General features: G+C 47.1%; 1 protein-coding gene across 1 annotated transcript; it reads right to left on the reverse strand.

The window, feature by feature from the left end:
• Positions 1 to 13,388: 13,388 nt before the first annotated feature.
• Positions 13,389 to 17,105, reverse strand: LOC137300194 (C1q-related factor-like). The gene is made up of 2 exons (XM_067969275.1): positions 16,536 to 17,105; positions 13,389 to 13,568 (listed from the first exon to the last, which is right to left on the reverse strand). Exons 1-2 carry the CDS (start codon positions 17,103 to 17,105, stop codon positions 13,389 to 13,391), a joined length of 750 nt encoding a protein of 249 aa, XP_067825376.1.
• Between the last annotated feature and the right edge of the window lie 659 nt (positions 17,106 to 17,764).

Genomic DNA, 17,764 nt, shown 5'->3' on the forward strand with positions numbered 1-17,764 from the left:
GGGTAGATAGGTACTGGGTGGATAGGTGCTGGATAGATAGGTACTGGGTGGATAGGTACTGGGTGGATAGGTACTAGTTAGATAGGTACTGGGTAGTTAGGTACTAGATAGAAATGTACTGGATAGATAGGCACTGTATGGATAGGTACTGGGCAGATAGGTACTGGATAGATAGGTACTGGGTGGATAGGTACTGGGTAGATAGGTACTGGGTAGATAGCTACTGGGTAGATAGGTACTGGGTGGATAGGTACAGGATAGATAGGTACTGGGTAGATAGGTACTGGCTAGATAGGTACTGGCTAGATAGGTACTGGGTGGATAGGTACAGGATAGATAGGTACTGGGTAGATAGGTACTGGGTAGATAGGTACTGGGTAGATTGGTACTGGATAGATAGGTACTGGATAGATAGGTACTGGGTAGATAGGTACTGGATAGATAGGTACTGGGTAGATAGGTACTGGGTAGATAGGTACTGGCTGGATAGGTACTGGCTAGATAGGTACTGGGTGGATAGGTACAGGATAGATAGGTACTGGGTAGATAGGTACTGGGTAGATAGGTACTGGCTAGATAGGTACTGGGTGGATAGGTACAGGATAGATAGGTACTGGGTAGATAGGTACTGGGTAGATAGGTACTGGGTAGATAGGTACTGGGTAGATTGGTACTGGATAGATAGGTACTGGGTAGATAGGTACTGGGTGGATAGGTACTGGGTAGATAGTTACTGGGTAGATACGTACTGGATAGATAGGTACTGGGTGGATAGGTACTGGATAGATAGGTACTGGATAGATAGGTACTGGGTGGATAGGTATTGTCTAGATAGGTACTGGTTGGATAGGTACTGGGTAGATAGGTACTGGATGGATAGGTACTGGGTAGATAGGTACTGGGTGGATAGGTACAGGATAGATAGGTACTGGGTAGATAGGTACTAGCTAGATAGGTACTGGGTGGATAGGTACTGGGTGGATAGGTACTGGATAGATAGGTATTGGGTGGATAGGTACTGGATAGATAGGTACTGGATAGATAGGTACTGGATAGATAGGTACTGGGTGGATAGGTACTGGATAGATAGGTACTGGGTGGATAGGTACTGGGTGGATAGGTACTGGATAGATAGGTACTGGATAGATAGGTACTGGGTGGATAGGTACTGGGTGGATAGGTACTGGATAGATACGTACTGGGTAGATAGGTACTGGGTGGATAGGTACTGGATAGATAGGTACTGGGTGGATAGGTACTGGGTGGATAGGTACTAGTTAGATAGGTACTGGGTAGTTCGGTACTAGATAGAAATGTACTGGATAGATAGGCACTGTATAGATAGGTACTGGGCAGATAGGTACTGGATAGATAGGTACTGGGTAGATAGGTACTGGGTGGATAGGTACTGGGTAGATAGGTACTGGGTAGATAGGTACTGGGTGGATAGGTACAGGATAGATAGGTACTGGGTAGATAGGTACTGGCTAGATAGGTACTGGGTGGATAGGTACAGGATAGATAGGTACTGGGTAGATAGGTACTGGGTAGATAGGTACTGGGTAGATTGGTACTGGATAGATAGGTACTGGGTAGATAGGTACTGGGTAGATAGGTACTGGGTAGATAGGTACTGGCTAGATAGGTACTGGGTGGATAGGTACAGGATAGATAGGTACTGGGTGGATAGGTACTGGGTAGATAGGTGCTGGATAGATTGGTACTGGATAGATAGGTACTGGGTAGATAGGTACTGGGTGGATAGGTACTGGGTAGATAGGTACTGGGTAGATAGGTACTGGATAGATAGGTACTGGGTGGATAGGTACTGGATAGATAGGTACTGGATAGATAGGTACTGGGTGGATAGGTACTGTCTAGATAGGTACTGGGTGGATAGGTACTGGGTAGATAGGTGCTGGATAGATTGGTACTGGGTAGATAGGTACTGGGTAGATAGGTACTGGATAGATTGGTACTGGGTAGATTGGTACTGGGTAGATAGGTACTGGGTAGATAGGTACTGGCTGGATAGGTACTGGGTGGATAGGTACTGGATAGATAGGTACTGGGTAGATAGGTACTGGGTAGATAGGTACTGGGTGGATAGGTACTGGATAGATTGGTACTGAGTAGATTGGTACTGGGTCGATCGGTACTGGGTAGATAGGTACTGGCTTGATAGGTACTGGGTGGATAGGTACAGGATAGATAGGTACTGGGTAGATAGGTACTGGGTAGATAGGTACTGGATAGATAGGCACTAGATAGATAGGTACTGGGTAGATAGGTACTGGGTCGATTGGTACTGGATAGATAGGTACTGGATAGATAGGTACTAGATAGATAGGTACTGGGTAGATAGGTACTGGGCAGATAGGTACTGGATATATAGGTACTGGATAGATAGGTACTGGGCTGATAGGTACTGGGTAGATAGGTACTGGGCAGATTGGTACTGGGCAGATAGGTACTGGATATTTCGGTACTGGATAGATACGTACTGGGCTGATAGGTACTGGGTAGATAGGTACTGGCTCGATAGGTACTGGGTAGATAGGTACTGGGTAGATAGGTACTGGGTAGATATGTAATGCATAGTTAGGAATATTGAGAGCACACTCCAATAGTGGCAATTTGAGAACTCATCCCCATCCATTCACATCCATTAAACTCATTCTCAGCTTGTGAATATTTATTGCACATTCGTGCAGGTTTTGGCCAGTGGATAATAATCTATCTGTTAATAGAGCTGTGTGTATAATGGTTATGCATCAGTCTCTATGCTGATTTAGGGGGCAGCACTGACTGAGGCCACCTCTTGTATTCTGATTGTCTGCCGTTCCTTTCCCTATTCTAAAATTGATCTTCCCGCCCTGTGATGTACGTGTTCTGTGATGGGACAGTTTTCGGTGAGTTCAGTTTGGGGTCTGCATTTATCCTTTCAGTGCTGTTTCGTTCTTTAGCTTTTTGATGCTGAGATTTCAGTACCTTGAGTTTGGAGTGGAAAAATCAGCCATGGGCTCCCCCTCCTGATCACTATCAAGAGATTTCTGCACCCGAATTGGATTGGATTAGAATGTGATGCCCCAATGGGTGAATAGCTTGCCAATGCTCTCTCGGCTCACAGGTGGAGAATGGTCAGTTGGCCTTGGCATTGGAGGCTGGTTGGGCCCATGGGGCAGTATCCCAGAAACAGTCAGTGCCTTCAGGGTAGGAGGGGGGAGAAGATATTTAGTTGGGTGGAAGAAAGATCCCCCTCAGCTTAACTAATTATTGCTGGTTGGGGGGAGATCACAGGGAGATCAACAAAGTCACGACTAATTTAGCCTCATAAGTGAAGAAAAATCATCAAAGACAAAAAGGTTTGAGTCAATGATTAGCTGGTGGGACTGACTTAGGTCTGACGCACTGTAAAAAAGATTTCTCTTAACAAGTGAAGGGATGTGACCTCAATAATACCTTTTAAAAACATGCACAAAAATTACCTTTAACATTTACACCCTACTGTTTTGGTGCCTGTTTCTAGTGATTTTTTGGATGTATTTTTGTTTAATCACTGGTTACTAGTGACTGGAACTGGCTTTAAATAGTCCCCGAGACTGAAAACATGTCTGTGCTTAATTCGCACCAGTACAATTACAGTCACTAAGGGTGTTCATAGCTTCAACTGTGTATGTGCTAATATAGCCATCACACTTTGGGGAACAGTAAACCCAACAGTGATTGCAGGGCTCATTTTAAACAAAAATATCAATTAAAAGCCTCAGAAAGACAGATACAGTGTTTCACCATCAGGACCCCTTTTAAACAGAGAATTTTACATCAGGACCTCTTTTAAACAGAGAATCTTTTTTTTATTCGTTCATGGGATGTGGGCGTCGCTGGCAAGGCCAGCATTTATTGCCCATCCCTAATTGCCCTTGAGAAGGTGGTGGTGAGCCGCCTTCTTGAACAGCTGCAATCCGTGTGGTGAAGGTTCTCCCAAAGTGCTGTTAGGAAGGGAGTTCCAGGATTTTGACCCAGCGACGATGAAGTAACGGCGATATATTTCCAAGTTGGGATGGTGTGTGACTTGGAGGGGGATGTGCAGGTGGTGTTGTTCCCATGTGCCTGCTCCTCTTGTCCTTCTAGGTGGTAGAGGTCATGGGTTTGGGAGGTGCTGTCGAAGAAGCCTTGGCGAGATGCTGCAGTGCATCCTGTGGATGGTACACACTGCAGCCACAGTGCGCCGGTGGTGAAGGGAGTGAATGTTTAGGGTGGTGGATGGGGTGACAATCAAACTGGCTGCTTTGTCCTGAATGGTGTCAAGCTTCTTGAGTGTTGTTGGAGCTGCACTCATCCAGGCAAGTGGAGAGTATACCATCACACTCCCGACTTGTGCCTTACAGATGGTGGAAAGGTTTTGGGGAGTCAGGAGGTGAGTCACTCGCTGCAGAATACCCAGCCTCTGACCTGCTCTTGTAGCCACAGTATTTATATGGCTGGTCCAGTTAAGTTTCTGGTCAATGGTGACCCCCAGGACGTTGATGGTGGGGGATTCGGCGATGGTAATGCCGTTGAATGTCAAGGGGAGGTGGTTAGACTCTCTTTTGTTGGAGATGGTCATTGCCTGGCACTTGTCTGGCACGAATGTTACTTGCCACTTATCAGTCCAAGCCTGGATGTTGTCCAGGTCTTGCTGCATGCGAGCACGGACTGCTTCATTATCTGAGGGGTTACGAATGGAACTGAACGCTGTCCAATCATCAGCGAACATCCCCATTTCTGACCTTATGATGGAGGGAAGGTCATTGATGAAGCAGCTGAAGATGTTTGGGCCTAGGACACTGCCCTGAGGAACTTCTGCAGCAATGTCCTGGTGCTGAGATGATTGTCCTCCAACAACCACTACCATCTTACATCAGAACCTCATCTGTAGAGTGTGAGGAGCTGGACTAATGTGTGAGGAACTGGACCAATGTGTGAGAAAATGGACTAATGTGAGATGCAATGGACTAATGTGAGATGGAACTGGACCAAGGTCTGAAGAACTAGACCAATGTGAGAAAAACTGGACTAATGTGTGAGGAACTAGACCAACTTTTGAGGAACTGGACTAATGTGTGAGGAACTGGAGTAATGTGTGAGAATCTGGTCTAAAGTGTGAGGAACTGGATCAATGTTGGGGGGACTGAGTTAATGTGTAAGGAATTGGACGACTGTATGAGGAACTGGGCTAATGTGTGAGTAGTTGAACTAATGTGGGAGCAACTGCACTAAAGCATGAGGAACTGGACTAATGCATGTGGAATTGGACTAATGTGTGAGGAACTGGACTAATGTGTGAGGAACTGGACTAATGCATGTGGAATTGGACTAATGTGTGAGGAACTGGACTAATGTGTGAGGAACTGGACTAATGTGTGAGGAACTGGACTAATGTGTGAGGAACAGGGCTAATGTGTGAGGAACTGGACTAATGTGTGAGGAACTGGACTAATGTGTGAGGAACTGGACTAATGTGTGAGGAACTGGTCTAATGTGTGAGGAACTGGACTAATGTGTGAGGAACTGGACTAATGTGTGAGGAACTGGACTAATGTGTGAGGAACTGGACTAATGTGTGAGGAACTGGACTAATGTGTGAGGAACTGGACTAATGTGTGAGGAACTGGACTAATGTGTGAGGAACTGGACTAATGTGTGAGGAACTGGACTAATGTGTGAGGAACTGGACTAATGTGTGAGGACTTAGGCAATTGCGTGTGGAATAGGAATAATGTGGGATGAGCTGGATTAATGTCTGAGGAACTGAACTAATGTGTGTGGAACTGGACTAATGTTATGGAACTGGACTAATGTGGGAGGAACTGGATTAATTTGTGTGAGCAAATAGGCTAAAGTGTGATGAACTGAGCTAATTTGTGAGGAACTGGAATAATGTGTGATCAACTGGACTGATGTCTCAGGAAATGAAACAACGAGTGTGGAGCTGGACTGTGAGGAACTGGACTCATGAGTGAGGAACTTGTCTACTGTGTGAGGAACTGAACTAATGTTTGAGGTGCTGGACTAATGTGTGATGAACAGGACTAATGCGTGAATAATTGGGCTAATGTGTGAGCAACTAGACTACTCTGTGCGGAAATGGACAATGTGTACGAAATTGGAGTAATGTGGGAGGAGTTGGACTAATGTGTGAGGAACTGGGCTAATGAACATGGAATTCGAATAATGTGTGAGGAACTGGACTGATGTGTGAGTAACTGGACTAACGTATGAGGATCTGGACCAGTGTTGGAGAAACTGGACTATTAGGTGAGGAACTGGACTGATGTGTAAAGAACTGGACTAATCTGCGAGGAACTGGACAAATGTGTGGAGAACTGGACTGATGTGTGAGGAACTGGACTGATATGTGAGGAACTGGACTAATATGTGAGGAACTGGACTAATGTGTGAGGAACTGGACTAATGTGTGGAGAACTGGACTAATGTGTGGAGAACTGGACTAATGTGTGGAGAACTGGACTAATGTGTGGAGAACTGGACTAATGTGTGGAGAACTGGACTAATGTGTGAGGAACTGGACTAATGTGTGGAGAACTGGACTAATGTGTGAGGAACTGGACTAATGTGTGGAGAACTGGACTAATGTGTGGAGAACTGGACTAATGTGTGGAGAACTGGACTAATGTGTGAGGAACTGGACTAATGTGTGGAGAACTGGACTAATGTGTGAGGAACTGGACTAATGTGTGGAGAACTGGACTGATGTGTGAGGAACTGGACTAATGTGTGGAGAACTGGACTGATGTGTGGAGAACTGGACTAATGTGTGGAGAACTGGACTGATATGTGAGGAACTGGACTGATGTGTGGAGAACTGGACTGATGTGTGAGGAACTGGACTGATGTGTGGAGAACTGGACTGATGTGTGAGACCCCACTCTACTCCTTCCTCCAGTCCGAAAAACACTGTTCAGCACTACTCTTTGTTTTCTGTTACTTAACCAATTCTGCAGCATGGATATCCAGGAGTCAGTGCTGGGACCACAGCTTTTCTTGATATATATTAATGACTTGATATATATTAATGGAGTAAAAAGGAAGGTGGTTGTAGTAGGCGACAGTATAGTTAGGGGGATAGACACTGTTCTCTGCAGCCAGCAGCATGAGTCCCAAAGGCTATGTTGCCTTCCCGGTGCCAGGATTAAGGACATCTCCTCCGGGCTGGAGAAGAACTTGGAGTGGGAGGAGGGGGATCCAATTGTCGTGATCCACGTAGGTACCAACGACATAGGTAGGACTAAGAAAAAGGTTCTGCTGAGAGAGTTTGAGCAGCTAGGGACTAAATTAAAAAGCAGAACCACAAAGGTAATAATCTCTGGATTATTACCTGAGCCATGAGCAAATTGGCACAGGATAAATCAGATCAGGGAGATGAATGTGTGGCTCAAAGATTGGTGTGGGAGAAGTGGGTTTCGATTCATGGGGCTCTGGCACCAGTACTGGGGAAAGAGAGAGCTGTTCCGTTGGGACGGACTACACCTGAACCATGCTGGGACCAGAGTTCTAGCGAATCGAATAACGAGGGAGGTAGAAAGGGCTTTAAACTAAATAAGGGCGGGGAGGGTCCCGGTGGAGAGAAATCTAGAATGTTAAAGAGAAAAGACAAGGAAGCAGTGCAGGAAAGTGATTGGGGTAAGGATAACCAGATTGTGCCAGGAAGGGAGGAAGCGTACAAACAAAAGAGTGAACTAACAAATAGGGTCCGGGTAAGAAAAAATGGTAATAAGACAAATAGGGCCATAGTACAAAAAATGTTAAGATGTCTAAAAATGTTAAAAAGACAAATTTAAAGGCACTGTATCTGAATGCACGAAGCATTCGTAATAAGGTAGACAAATTAACAGTGCAAATAGATGTAAACAGATATGATATAATAGCAATTACAGAGACATGGCTGCAGAGTGATCAAGGCTGGGAGCTGAATATTCAAGGGTATTCGATATTTAGGAAGGACAGGCAAAAAGGAAAAGGAGGTGGGGTGGTGTTGTTAGTAAAGGATGAAATCAGAGCAATAGTGAGAAAGGATATTGGCTCAGAAAATCAAGATGAAGAATCAGCCTGGGTGGAGTTAAGAAGCACCAAGGGGCAGTAATAACTGGTGGGAGTTGTCTATAGGCCTCCAAACAGTAGTGGTAATGTAGGGAACGGCATCAAACAAATAAGGTCTGGGTAAGAAAAAATGGTAATATGACAAAAATAGGGCCATAGTACAAAAAAATGTTATGGAAATTAGAGATGCATATAACAAGGGTACCACAGTAATCATGGCTGACTTTAATCTGCATATAGACTGGCCAAACCAAATTAGCAATAATACTGTGGAGGTTGAAATCCTGGAGTGTGTATGAGATGGTTTTTTAGACCAGTCCATTGAGCAGCCAACCAGGGAACAGGCTATCCGAGATTGGGTATTGTGCAATGAGAAGGGGTTAATTAATAATTTTGTTGTGCAGGGTCCTTTAGGGAAGAGTGACCATAACATGATAGAATTCTTCATTAAGTTGGAAAGTGAAGTAGTCCAATCCGAAACTAAGGTCCTAAATCTAAACAAAGGAAACAACGAAGGTATGAGGAGTGAGTTGGCTTTGATAGATTGGGGAGTTTCATTAAAAGGCATGACGGTGGATAGGCAATGGCTAACATTTAAGGAATGAATGCATGAATTGCAACAATTATACATTCCTTTCTGGCTCAAAAACACAAAAGGAAATGCGGCCCAACTATGGCTAACAAAAGAAATTAAGGACAGTATTAGATCCAAAGAGGAGTCATAAAAAGTTGCCAGAAAAAGTAGCAAGCCTGAGGATTGGGAGCAGGTTAGAATTCAGCAAAAACGGACCAAGGGATTGATTAAGAGGGGAAAAATAGAGTCTGAGAGTAAACTTGCAAGGAACATAAAAGTGGACTGTAAAAGCTTCTACAAATATGTAAAAAGAAATAGATTAATGAAGACAAATGTAGGTCCCTTACAGTCAGAAACAGGAGAATTTTTAATGGGGAACAAGGAAATGGCAGAGCAATTAAGCAAATTCTTTGGTTCTGTCTTTACGGAAGAGGACACAAATAACTTCCCAGAAATGCAAGGGAACCAAGGGACTAGTGAGAAGGAGCAATTAAACAAAATTAGTATTAGTAAAAAAATAGTGCTGGAGAAATTAATGGGACTGAAAGCTGATAAATCCCCAGGGCCTGATAATCTGCATCCCAGAGTAGTAAAAGAGGTAGCCATGGAAGTAATGGATGCATTAGTTGTCATCTTCCAAAATTCTATAGATTATGGAACAGTTCCTGCAGATTGGAGGGTGACAAATGTAACCCCACTATTTAAAAAAGGAGGGAGAGAGAAAACAGGGAATTAAAGACCGGTTAGCCTAACATCAGTAGGAGGGAAAATGCTAGAGTCTATTATAAAGGATGTGATAACAGGACACTTAGCAAATATCAACGGGATTAGACAAAGTCAACATGGATTTATGAAAGGGAAATCATGTTTGACAAACCTACTGGAGTTTTTTGAGGATGTAACTGGTAGAATAGACAAGGGAGAACCAGTGGATGTGGTTTATTTAGTTTTTCAGAAGGCCTTTGATAAAGTTCTACATAAGAGGTTAGTGTGCAAAATTAAAGCACATGGGATTGGGGGGAATATACTGGCATGGATTGAAAATTGGTTAACAGACAGGAAACAGAGAGTAGGAATAAATGGGTCTTTTACGAGGTGGCAGGCAGTGACTAGTGGGGTGCCGCAGGGATCAGTGCTTGGGCCCCAGCTATTCACAATATATATCAGTGATTTGGATGAGGGAACCAAATGTAATATTTCCATGTTTGCTGACGACACAAAACTAGGTGGGATCGTAAGTTGTGAGGAGGATGCAAAGAGGCTTCAAGGCGATTTAGACAAGTTGAGTGAGTGGGCAAATACATGGCAGATGCAGTATAATGTGGATAAATGTGAAGTTATCCACTTCAGAAGGAAAAACAGAAAGGCAGAGTATAATTTAAATGGTGATAGATTGGGAAATATTGATGTACAATGGGACCTGGGTGTCCTTGTACACCAGTCACTGAAAGCAATCATGCAGGTGCAGCAAGCAGTTAGGAAGGCAAATGGTATGTTGGCCTTCATTGCAAGAGGATTTGAGTACAGGAGCAAGGATGTCTTACTGCAGTTATACAGGGTCTTGGTGAGACCGCACCTGGAGTATTGTGTGCAGTTTTGGTCTCCTTACCTAGGAAAGGACATACTTGCCATAGAGGGAGTGCAACGAAGGTTCACCAGACTGATTCCTGGGATGGCAGGACTGTCGTATGAGGAGAGGTTGGGTCAACTCGGCCTGTATTCACTTGAGTTTGGAAAATGAGAGGGGATCTCATTGAAACATAAAATTCTGACAGGGCTAGACAGACTGGATGCAGGGACGATGTTTCCTCTGGCTGAGGGGGGTCCAGAATGAGGGGTCACAGTCTCAGGATATGGGTACAACATTTAGGACTGAGATGAGGAGAAATTTCTTCACTCAGAGCGTGGTGAACCTTTGGAATTCTCTACCACAGAAGGAATCCCAGGAATCAGTCTGGTGAACCTTCGCTGCACTCCCTCAATGGCAAGTATGTCCTTTCTTAGGTAAACAGACCAAACTGCATAAAATACTCCAGGTGTGGTCTCACCAAGACCCTGTATAACTGCAGTAAGACATCCTTGCTCCTGTACTCAAATCCTCTTGCAATGAAGGCCAACATACCATTTGCTTTCCTAACTGTTTGCTGCACCTGCATGTTTGCTTTCAGTGACTGGTGTACAAGGACACCCAGCTCCCATTGTACATCAATATTACCCAATCTATCACCATTTAAATAATACTCTGCCTTTCTGTTTTTCCTTCTGAAGTGGATAACTTCACATTTATCCACATTATACTGCATCTGCCATGTATTTGCCCACTCACTCAACTTGTCTAAATCACCTTGAAGCCTCTTTGCATCCTCCTCACAACTCACGATCCCACCTAGTTTTGTGTCGTCAGCAAACGTGGAAATATTACATTTGGTTCCCTCATCCAAATCATTGATATATATTGTGAATAGCTGGGGCCCAAGCACTGATCCCTGTGGTACCCCACTGGTCACTGCCTGCCACCCCGAAAAAGACCCATTTATTCTTATTCTCTGTTTCCTGTCTGTTAACCGATTTTCAATCCATGCCAGTGTATTACCCCCAATCCCATGTGCTTTAATTTTGCACACTAACCTCTTATGTAGGACTTTATCAAAGGCCTTCTGAAAATCTAAATAAACCACATCCACTGGTTCTCCCTTATCTATTCTACCAGTTACATCCTCAAAAAACTCCAGTAGGTTTGTTAAACATGATTTCCCTTTCATAAATCCATGTGGAGGCCAAGTCACTGAATATATTTAAGAAGGAGCTAGATCGATTTCTAGACACAAAAGGCATCAAGTTGTATGGGGAGTGAGTGGGAATATGGTATTGAGATAAAGGATCAGCCATGATCATATTGAATGGCGGAGCAGGCTCGAAGGGCCGAATGGCCTACTCCTGCTCCTATTTTCTATGTTTCTATGACACGGACTTGGGTGTACAAGGCACAATTTCCAAATTTGCGGATGACACAAAACCTGGAAGTGTAGGGAGCAGTGAGGAGGATAGTGATGGACTTCAAGCGGCTATAGACAGGCTGGTGGCATGGGTGGACACATGGCAGGTGAAATTTAATGCAGAAAATTGCAAGGTGATACATTTTGGTAGGAAGAATGAGGAGAGGCAATATAAACTAAAGGGCACAATTCTAAAGCGGGTGCAGGAACAGAGGGACCTGGGGGTATATGTGCACAAATCATTGAAGGTGGCAGGGCAGGTTAAGAAAGCGGTTAAAAAAGCATACGGGATCCTGGGCTTTATAAATAGAGGCATAAAGTACAAAAGCAAGGAAGTCATGATGAACCTTTATAAAACATTGGTTCTGCCACAGCTGGAATATTGTGTCCAGTTCTGTGCACCGCACTTTAGGAAAGATGTGAAGGCCTTAGAGAGGGTGTAGAAGAGATTTACTAGAATGATTCCAGGAATGAGGGACTTTAGTTATGCAGATAGACTGGAGAAGCTGGGGTTGTTCTCCTTGGAACAGAGAAGTTTGAGAGGAGATTTGATAGAGGTGTTCAAAATCATGAAGGGTCTAGACAGAGTAGATAGAGAGAAACTGTTCCCATTAGCAGAAGGGTCAAGAACCAGACGACATGGATTTAAGATGATTGGCAAAGGAACCAAATGTGACATGAGGAAAAACTTTTTTACACAGCGAGTGGTTAGGATCTGGAATGCACTGCCCGAGGGGGTGGTGGAGGCAGATTCAATCATGGCCTTCGAAAGGGAACTGGATAAGTACTTGAAAGGAAACAATTTGCAGGGCCAAGGGGAAACAGCGGTGGAGTGGAACTAGCTGGATTGCTCTTGCATAGAGCCAGCATGGACTCAATGGGCCGAATGGCCTCCTTCCATGCTGTAACCTTTCTATGATTCTATAATTCTAGAAGGACTAATGTGTGAGGAACTGGACTAATGGGTGAGGAACTTGTCAGTTTTTGGAATGAGTGCAGTTGCCCTTGGAATACTAATCAACAGGAATGGAGAATAGAATGAGGGTGGGGTTCCCTGTCTATCCTGGGTGGGACTCCCTGTCTATCCCGGGTGGGACTCCCTGTCTATCCCGGGTGGGACTCCCTGTCTATCTCGGGTGGGACTCCCTGTCTATCCCGGGTGGGACTCCCTGTCTATCTCGGGTGGGACTCCCTGTCCAACTGGGTGGGACTCCCTGTCTATCCCGGGTGGGACTCCCTGTCTATCCCGGGTGGGACTCCCTGTCTATCTCGGGTGGGACTCCCTGTCCAACTGGGTGGGACTCCCTGTCTATCCCGGGTGGGACTCCCTGTCTATCCCGGGTGGGACTCCCTGTCTATCCCAAGAGGTGCTGATGGTGATACCAGTTTAGAATTGATTCATAAAAGGGGTCCTATTCGCAGATCCATGTAGAGAGTTGAAAATGATCCAAATCCAACATCACTGCAAGAAACTCTCCAATGAAATACTCGCTGGACGCAGCAACACCGGCGGCCCCTAGCCTCAAACAGCAATCAATTGATCAGATAAATATCTTTAATAGACCAAGCGTTAGTGAGCTCAGGCCCCCAGACGGCAGAAGCTGCCGCTTTTCCAGCCAGTGTCTGGGAACCGATGGCCCCATTCCAGTGGCTGTGCCGATGCAAGCCACACGGCACCTCGAACCGCAGCGGATCCTGGTGTGGGGGCTGCCGCCTCAGTCCGTGTATATTATAAATCCTGAGAAGGTGCTGTACTTGTTGTTGTTGCCCCCGTGAGCTTTGCCCCCGTCCAGCTTGATGTAGACCTCATCCCCCGCGTCCAGGTGCAGGATGACACTGTTACTGGCGTAGTCATAGTTCTGGTCAGCGTCCTGGGCAATGGCACTGGAGCGGACCTTAGGGGGCAAAAGGGACCATTAGAACAAGGACAGAGAGAGAGAGAGCGAAGGGGAGAGAGGGGGATAGAGAGGGAGAGAGCAAGGGGGAGAGAGGGGGAGAAGGAGAGGGAGGATAGAGAGAGCGAGAGGGACCATTACAGCAAAGACACAGAGAGAGGAGGGAGAGGGGAGTGATCGAGAGAGAGAGACAGACATAAAAAGAGAGACATAGAGACAGAAAAGGGGAGAAAGAGAGCAAGGAAGAGGGGAGGCCAGATAGAGAGAGGGGAGAGAGAAGGGGAGAGAGGGGTAGAGGTAGAGGGGAGAGAGAGGGATAAAGAGAGGTATAGAGAGAGAGGAAAGGAGAGAGCAAGGGAGAGGATAGGAAGATAACAGGGGATAGAGAGGAAGAGAAAGAGATAGGGAGAGTGGGGAGGGGAGTAGAGAGGGAGGGAGAAAGGAATAGAGGGGAGAGAGAGGGAGATAAAGGGAGAGATAGAGGGAGAGAAAGGGGTGAGAGGGAGAGAGAGGGCGAGTGAGGGAGATGAAGATAGAGGGATAGAGAGAGAGGGGAGAAAGGGAGAGTGCGAGAGAGGGATAGAGGGGGTTGACAGAGGTGAATATAAAGCAGGAGAGAGATGGAGAAAGAGTAGAAGAGATAGAGAGTGGCGAAGAGACAGATATATAGGGGAGAGAGGGAGAAATGGAGAGGGAGAGAGTAGAGAGAGGGGGAGAGATAAAGAGAGTTGTAGAGATAATGAGAGAGAGAGATAAAGGGGAGAGAGGGAGTGTGGCAGAGCGTGTGAGAGCGAGAGACAGAGAGAAAGATGGAGGCAGAGCAAGTGCAAGATAGAGAGGCAGAGAGAGAGAAAGAGTGTGAAACAGAGAGAGGCACAGGGAGGGATGGTGAGAGTGTGAAAGAGAAAGAGATTGAGGTTAAGTGAGACAGAGAGAAAGCGATAGAGGCAGAGAAAGTCAGAGAGAGGGAGGGATAATGAAAGAGAGAAGGGGCAGAGAAAGAGTGTGAGAGACAGAGAAAGTCAATGAAAGAGAGAGAAAGCAAGAGAAAGGGTAGAGGTGAACAAGAGAGAAGGAGGCAGAGAGAGTGGGAAAGACTGTTGGGCAAAGAGAGGGTGAGAAAGAATCAGGCACAGAGAGAGAGAGGGGAAGGAGAGAGGCAGAGAGAGAGAATGACAGAGAGAGAATGACAGAGAGGGGTAGAGAGACAGAGACAAAGAATGAGAGGGGCAGAGAGATAATGAGATGGGGCAGTGAATGAGAATGAGTAAGACAGAAACAGATAGTGAGAGAGGGGGCAGAGAGAGAGAGAGAGTGAGAAAGACAAAGTGACAGACAGTAAGATAGAGAGATGGAGATATACAGAGAGATTGGTGGCCGTGCCTTCAGCTGCCTAGGCCCTCTCTGGAATTCCTTCCCTAAACCTCTCTGCCTCTCTACCTCTCCCGCTCTCTCTCTTCCTTTAAGATGCTCCTTAAAACCTACCTCTTTGACCATGCTTTTGATCATCTGTCCTAATATCTCCTTATGTGGCTCGGTATCAAGTTTTGTTTGAAAATCACTCCTGTGAAGCACCTTGGGGCATTTTACTACATCAAACGTGACAGAGAGAGTGAGACACAGGGATAGAGAGAAAGATAGGAAGAGACAGAGAGGGGCAGAGAAAGAGTGAGATGCAGAGAAACAGAGACAGAGACTTAGACAGAGAAAGGCAGAGAGAGGAGGGGAGAGACGGTGGTGAATCCCTCCTCCTGACTGTAACCCATGGGTGTGTGAGATGGGAGGAGGCGGGGGAGAGGAATAAGGAGGCTCCGCAGTGATTCCCTGCTGCTTGAAGACGGGAGTGAGATAAAGTGAGACAGACGGATACAGGGGAACGGGAGACCAATAGATTGGCGGATAGACTCGGAACCAGGTTTAAAGCAGCAGCCCGTGTTAACGGGATGAGCCTCAGTCAATGGGAGCCGCTCACCGCCGACCCGCGCCGTTCTCCGCCCGACTCACTCACTCTCTGATCTACCGGGGTCTCCAGAAGTTCACCTTTGGTCGGGACAGGTTGCCCGGTGTTTGACTGCAGGTAAGAGTGGCCAAGCGCCTCTGTCCCAGTGCAGGTCCCCACTGCCTGTACACTGGCTCTGTGCCAGTCCGGCTCTGGATCCAGGGACCTCACTGAGCCACACGGTCAAGTCCTGATCCACCACTGGGACCTCGCCCGCACTCACAGCCAAACTGGTCAGAGCCAGGGAGCAGAGATCTGAGCAGATTAACCGGGTATTCCGTGGGATTTAACCAGGTAAAAGAGAGAGAGAGAGAGACTGAGAGGAGAAGGAGGGAAAGAAAGAGAGAGACGGGGACAGAAACGCAAAAAGAATGAGAGTGGAAGACAAGAGGAGAGGGAAAATGAAAGAGGAAAGAGAGGCAAAGAGAGAGAGAGAGGACGGACCTGCTACAAAACATTCAAAGTTTTGAAACCCTCCAATCCCTCGCTCCCACCCTATCACCCTCTCCCCCTCTCCTTTTGCAGTCTCTCCTCCCCTTCTCACCCCATCTCTTCCTCCCCTCTTCCTCTCTCGCCGTTTCCATCTCCATCCCTCCTTCTTACCCCTCTCCCATCCCACCCTTTCCCCTGCATCTCCCTCCCCTTCTTTCCCCCCCTTCCTCTCCCCCCTTTCCTTCTCCCTCTTCCCCTCTCCCCCCTTTCCCCTCCTTCCCTCTTCCTCTCCTCCCTCCTCTCCCTTACCCCCTTTCGCTTTCCACCCCTCTCTCCCGAGACATTCCCCCCCACCCCCCCCCCCAGCTGCCCGAGGTCCCAGCCCAAACCCTAAATGTGCACAGACCCGGAGCCGGGACAGTGGACCTGAGGGCGGGTGAATGGACTTGGAACCGACCCCCGGGGGTGAAGGGTTGCTGGGTGCCTCAGGCTCGAGGGGTAAGGACCACCTGCCTCCTCTACTCACCCTCCCTTACCTGGCCATTCTTGCAGAGGTCTGCCCACATACTGGTGCCATCTCCGCCCCGCATCAGGACATGGTAAGTGAAGAAGTAGGTGCCCGGGATGGAGCAGGTGAACTTGCCGCTTGAACCGTCATAGTGGTTGCCCAAATTGGTCACCACGTCGTCAAACTTGAGGATCTCGTAGCCTTCGTGGGGGTTCTTCAGGCCGGCGTAGAATGCCACCCTGGGCACCGTGTTGTTGGCACCTGTCCCGGATCCAGGGGTGCCAGGCAGCCCTGGTCTACCCGCTTCTCCCTTCTCCCCCACCGGTCCCATTGGCCCCGGTGCTCCCGTCTCTCCGGGTGGCCCAGGTGGCCCTGGTTTCCCAGGGCGTCCAGGTTTCCCTTGAGGTCCCTGGACCAGGGTGGAGGGCGGCGAGACCAAGCCGTGCTCGGTCAGAGCTTCGGCCCCCGGGCTGGCACTGGGGTTGTTGCCCAGGTATGGCTCGCACACCATCCTGCAGGTGCCCAGCATCTTGTAGTGGGCAGCCGTGCCCAGAGAGTTGACCAGCACCGGGATCACGATCACCAGAATCAACACCATCGCCACCCCGACTGCCGCTGCGATCAGGGACTTGCGACCAATGTTGAACCTGGAGTGTGACCGCTCGCTGGGTCTCCTGATGGACGAAATCTTGCTGGTTTCAGTGGAGAGAGGAGCAGGGGAAAAGTCTAAAGGCAGCTGGGTTGTGAGTGGAAGTGACGCTCAGTCTTCCTTATATACCAGATCCTTGAGTGCCCCCAAGCTGACCGGGATCGCAAATGAACGATTGCAAAGCCCTCCCTATCCCTTGGCTCTGAGACTACTTGCACTGTCTGTCCCTGGCACTGGCGACTTGCTGCTAGAAAACATTTCGCATCACAATAACGATCTGCAGGCATCACACCAAGAGTGGAAGAAAAAACTAAAGAAGGAAAGAAAAAAGAGAAGAGGCGGGCTCCATTTGGGCTGAGTGTGACCCCCACTAGACAGAATCTGGTCAACAAATAGGATTCAGGGTTATTAGAGATGCACCATGGGAATACTGGGGATAGGTGAACTAGATTTTGGGCTAAAAGGTTAAGAGGAGATTTGATAGAGGTGTTTAAAATGATGAGGGGTTTTGATAGAGTAAATAAGGAGAAACTGTTTCCAGTGGCAGAAGGGTCGGTAACCAGAGGACACAGATTTAAGGTAATTGGCAAAAGAGCCAGAGGGGAGAT

The sequence above is a fragment of the Heptranchias perlo genome, chromosome 30 (genome assembly GCF_035084215.1).
Source record: "Heptranchias perlo isolate sHepPer1 chromosome 30, sHepPer1.hap1, whole genome shotgun sequence".
Classification (NCBI taxonomy): Eukaryota; Metazoa; Chordata; class Chondrichthyes; order Hexanchiformes; family Hexanchidae; genus Heptranchias; species Heptranchias perlo.

Bases quoted from the DNA above. Each gene is read 5' to 3' on its own strand.
- LOC137300194 (XM_067969275.1), bottom strand. From the start codon at position 17,105: ATGGTGTTGATTCTGGTGATCGTGATCCCGGTGCTGGTCAACTCTCTG. The intron at 13,569-16,535 runs GTAAGGGAGGGT...TTGCCCCCTAAG, and splicing joins ACCTCTGCAAGAATGGCCAG to GTCCGCTCCAGTGCCATTGC.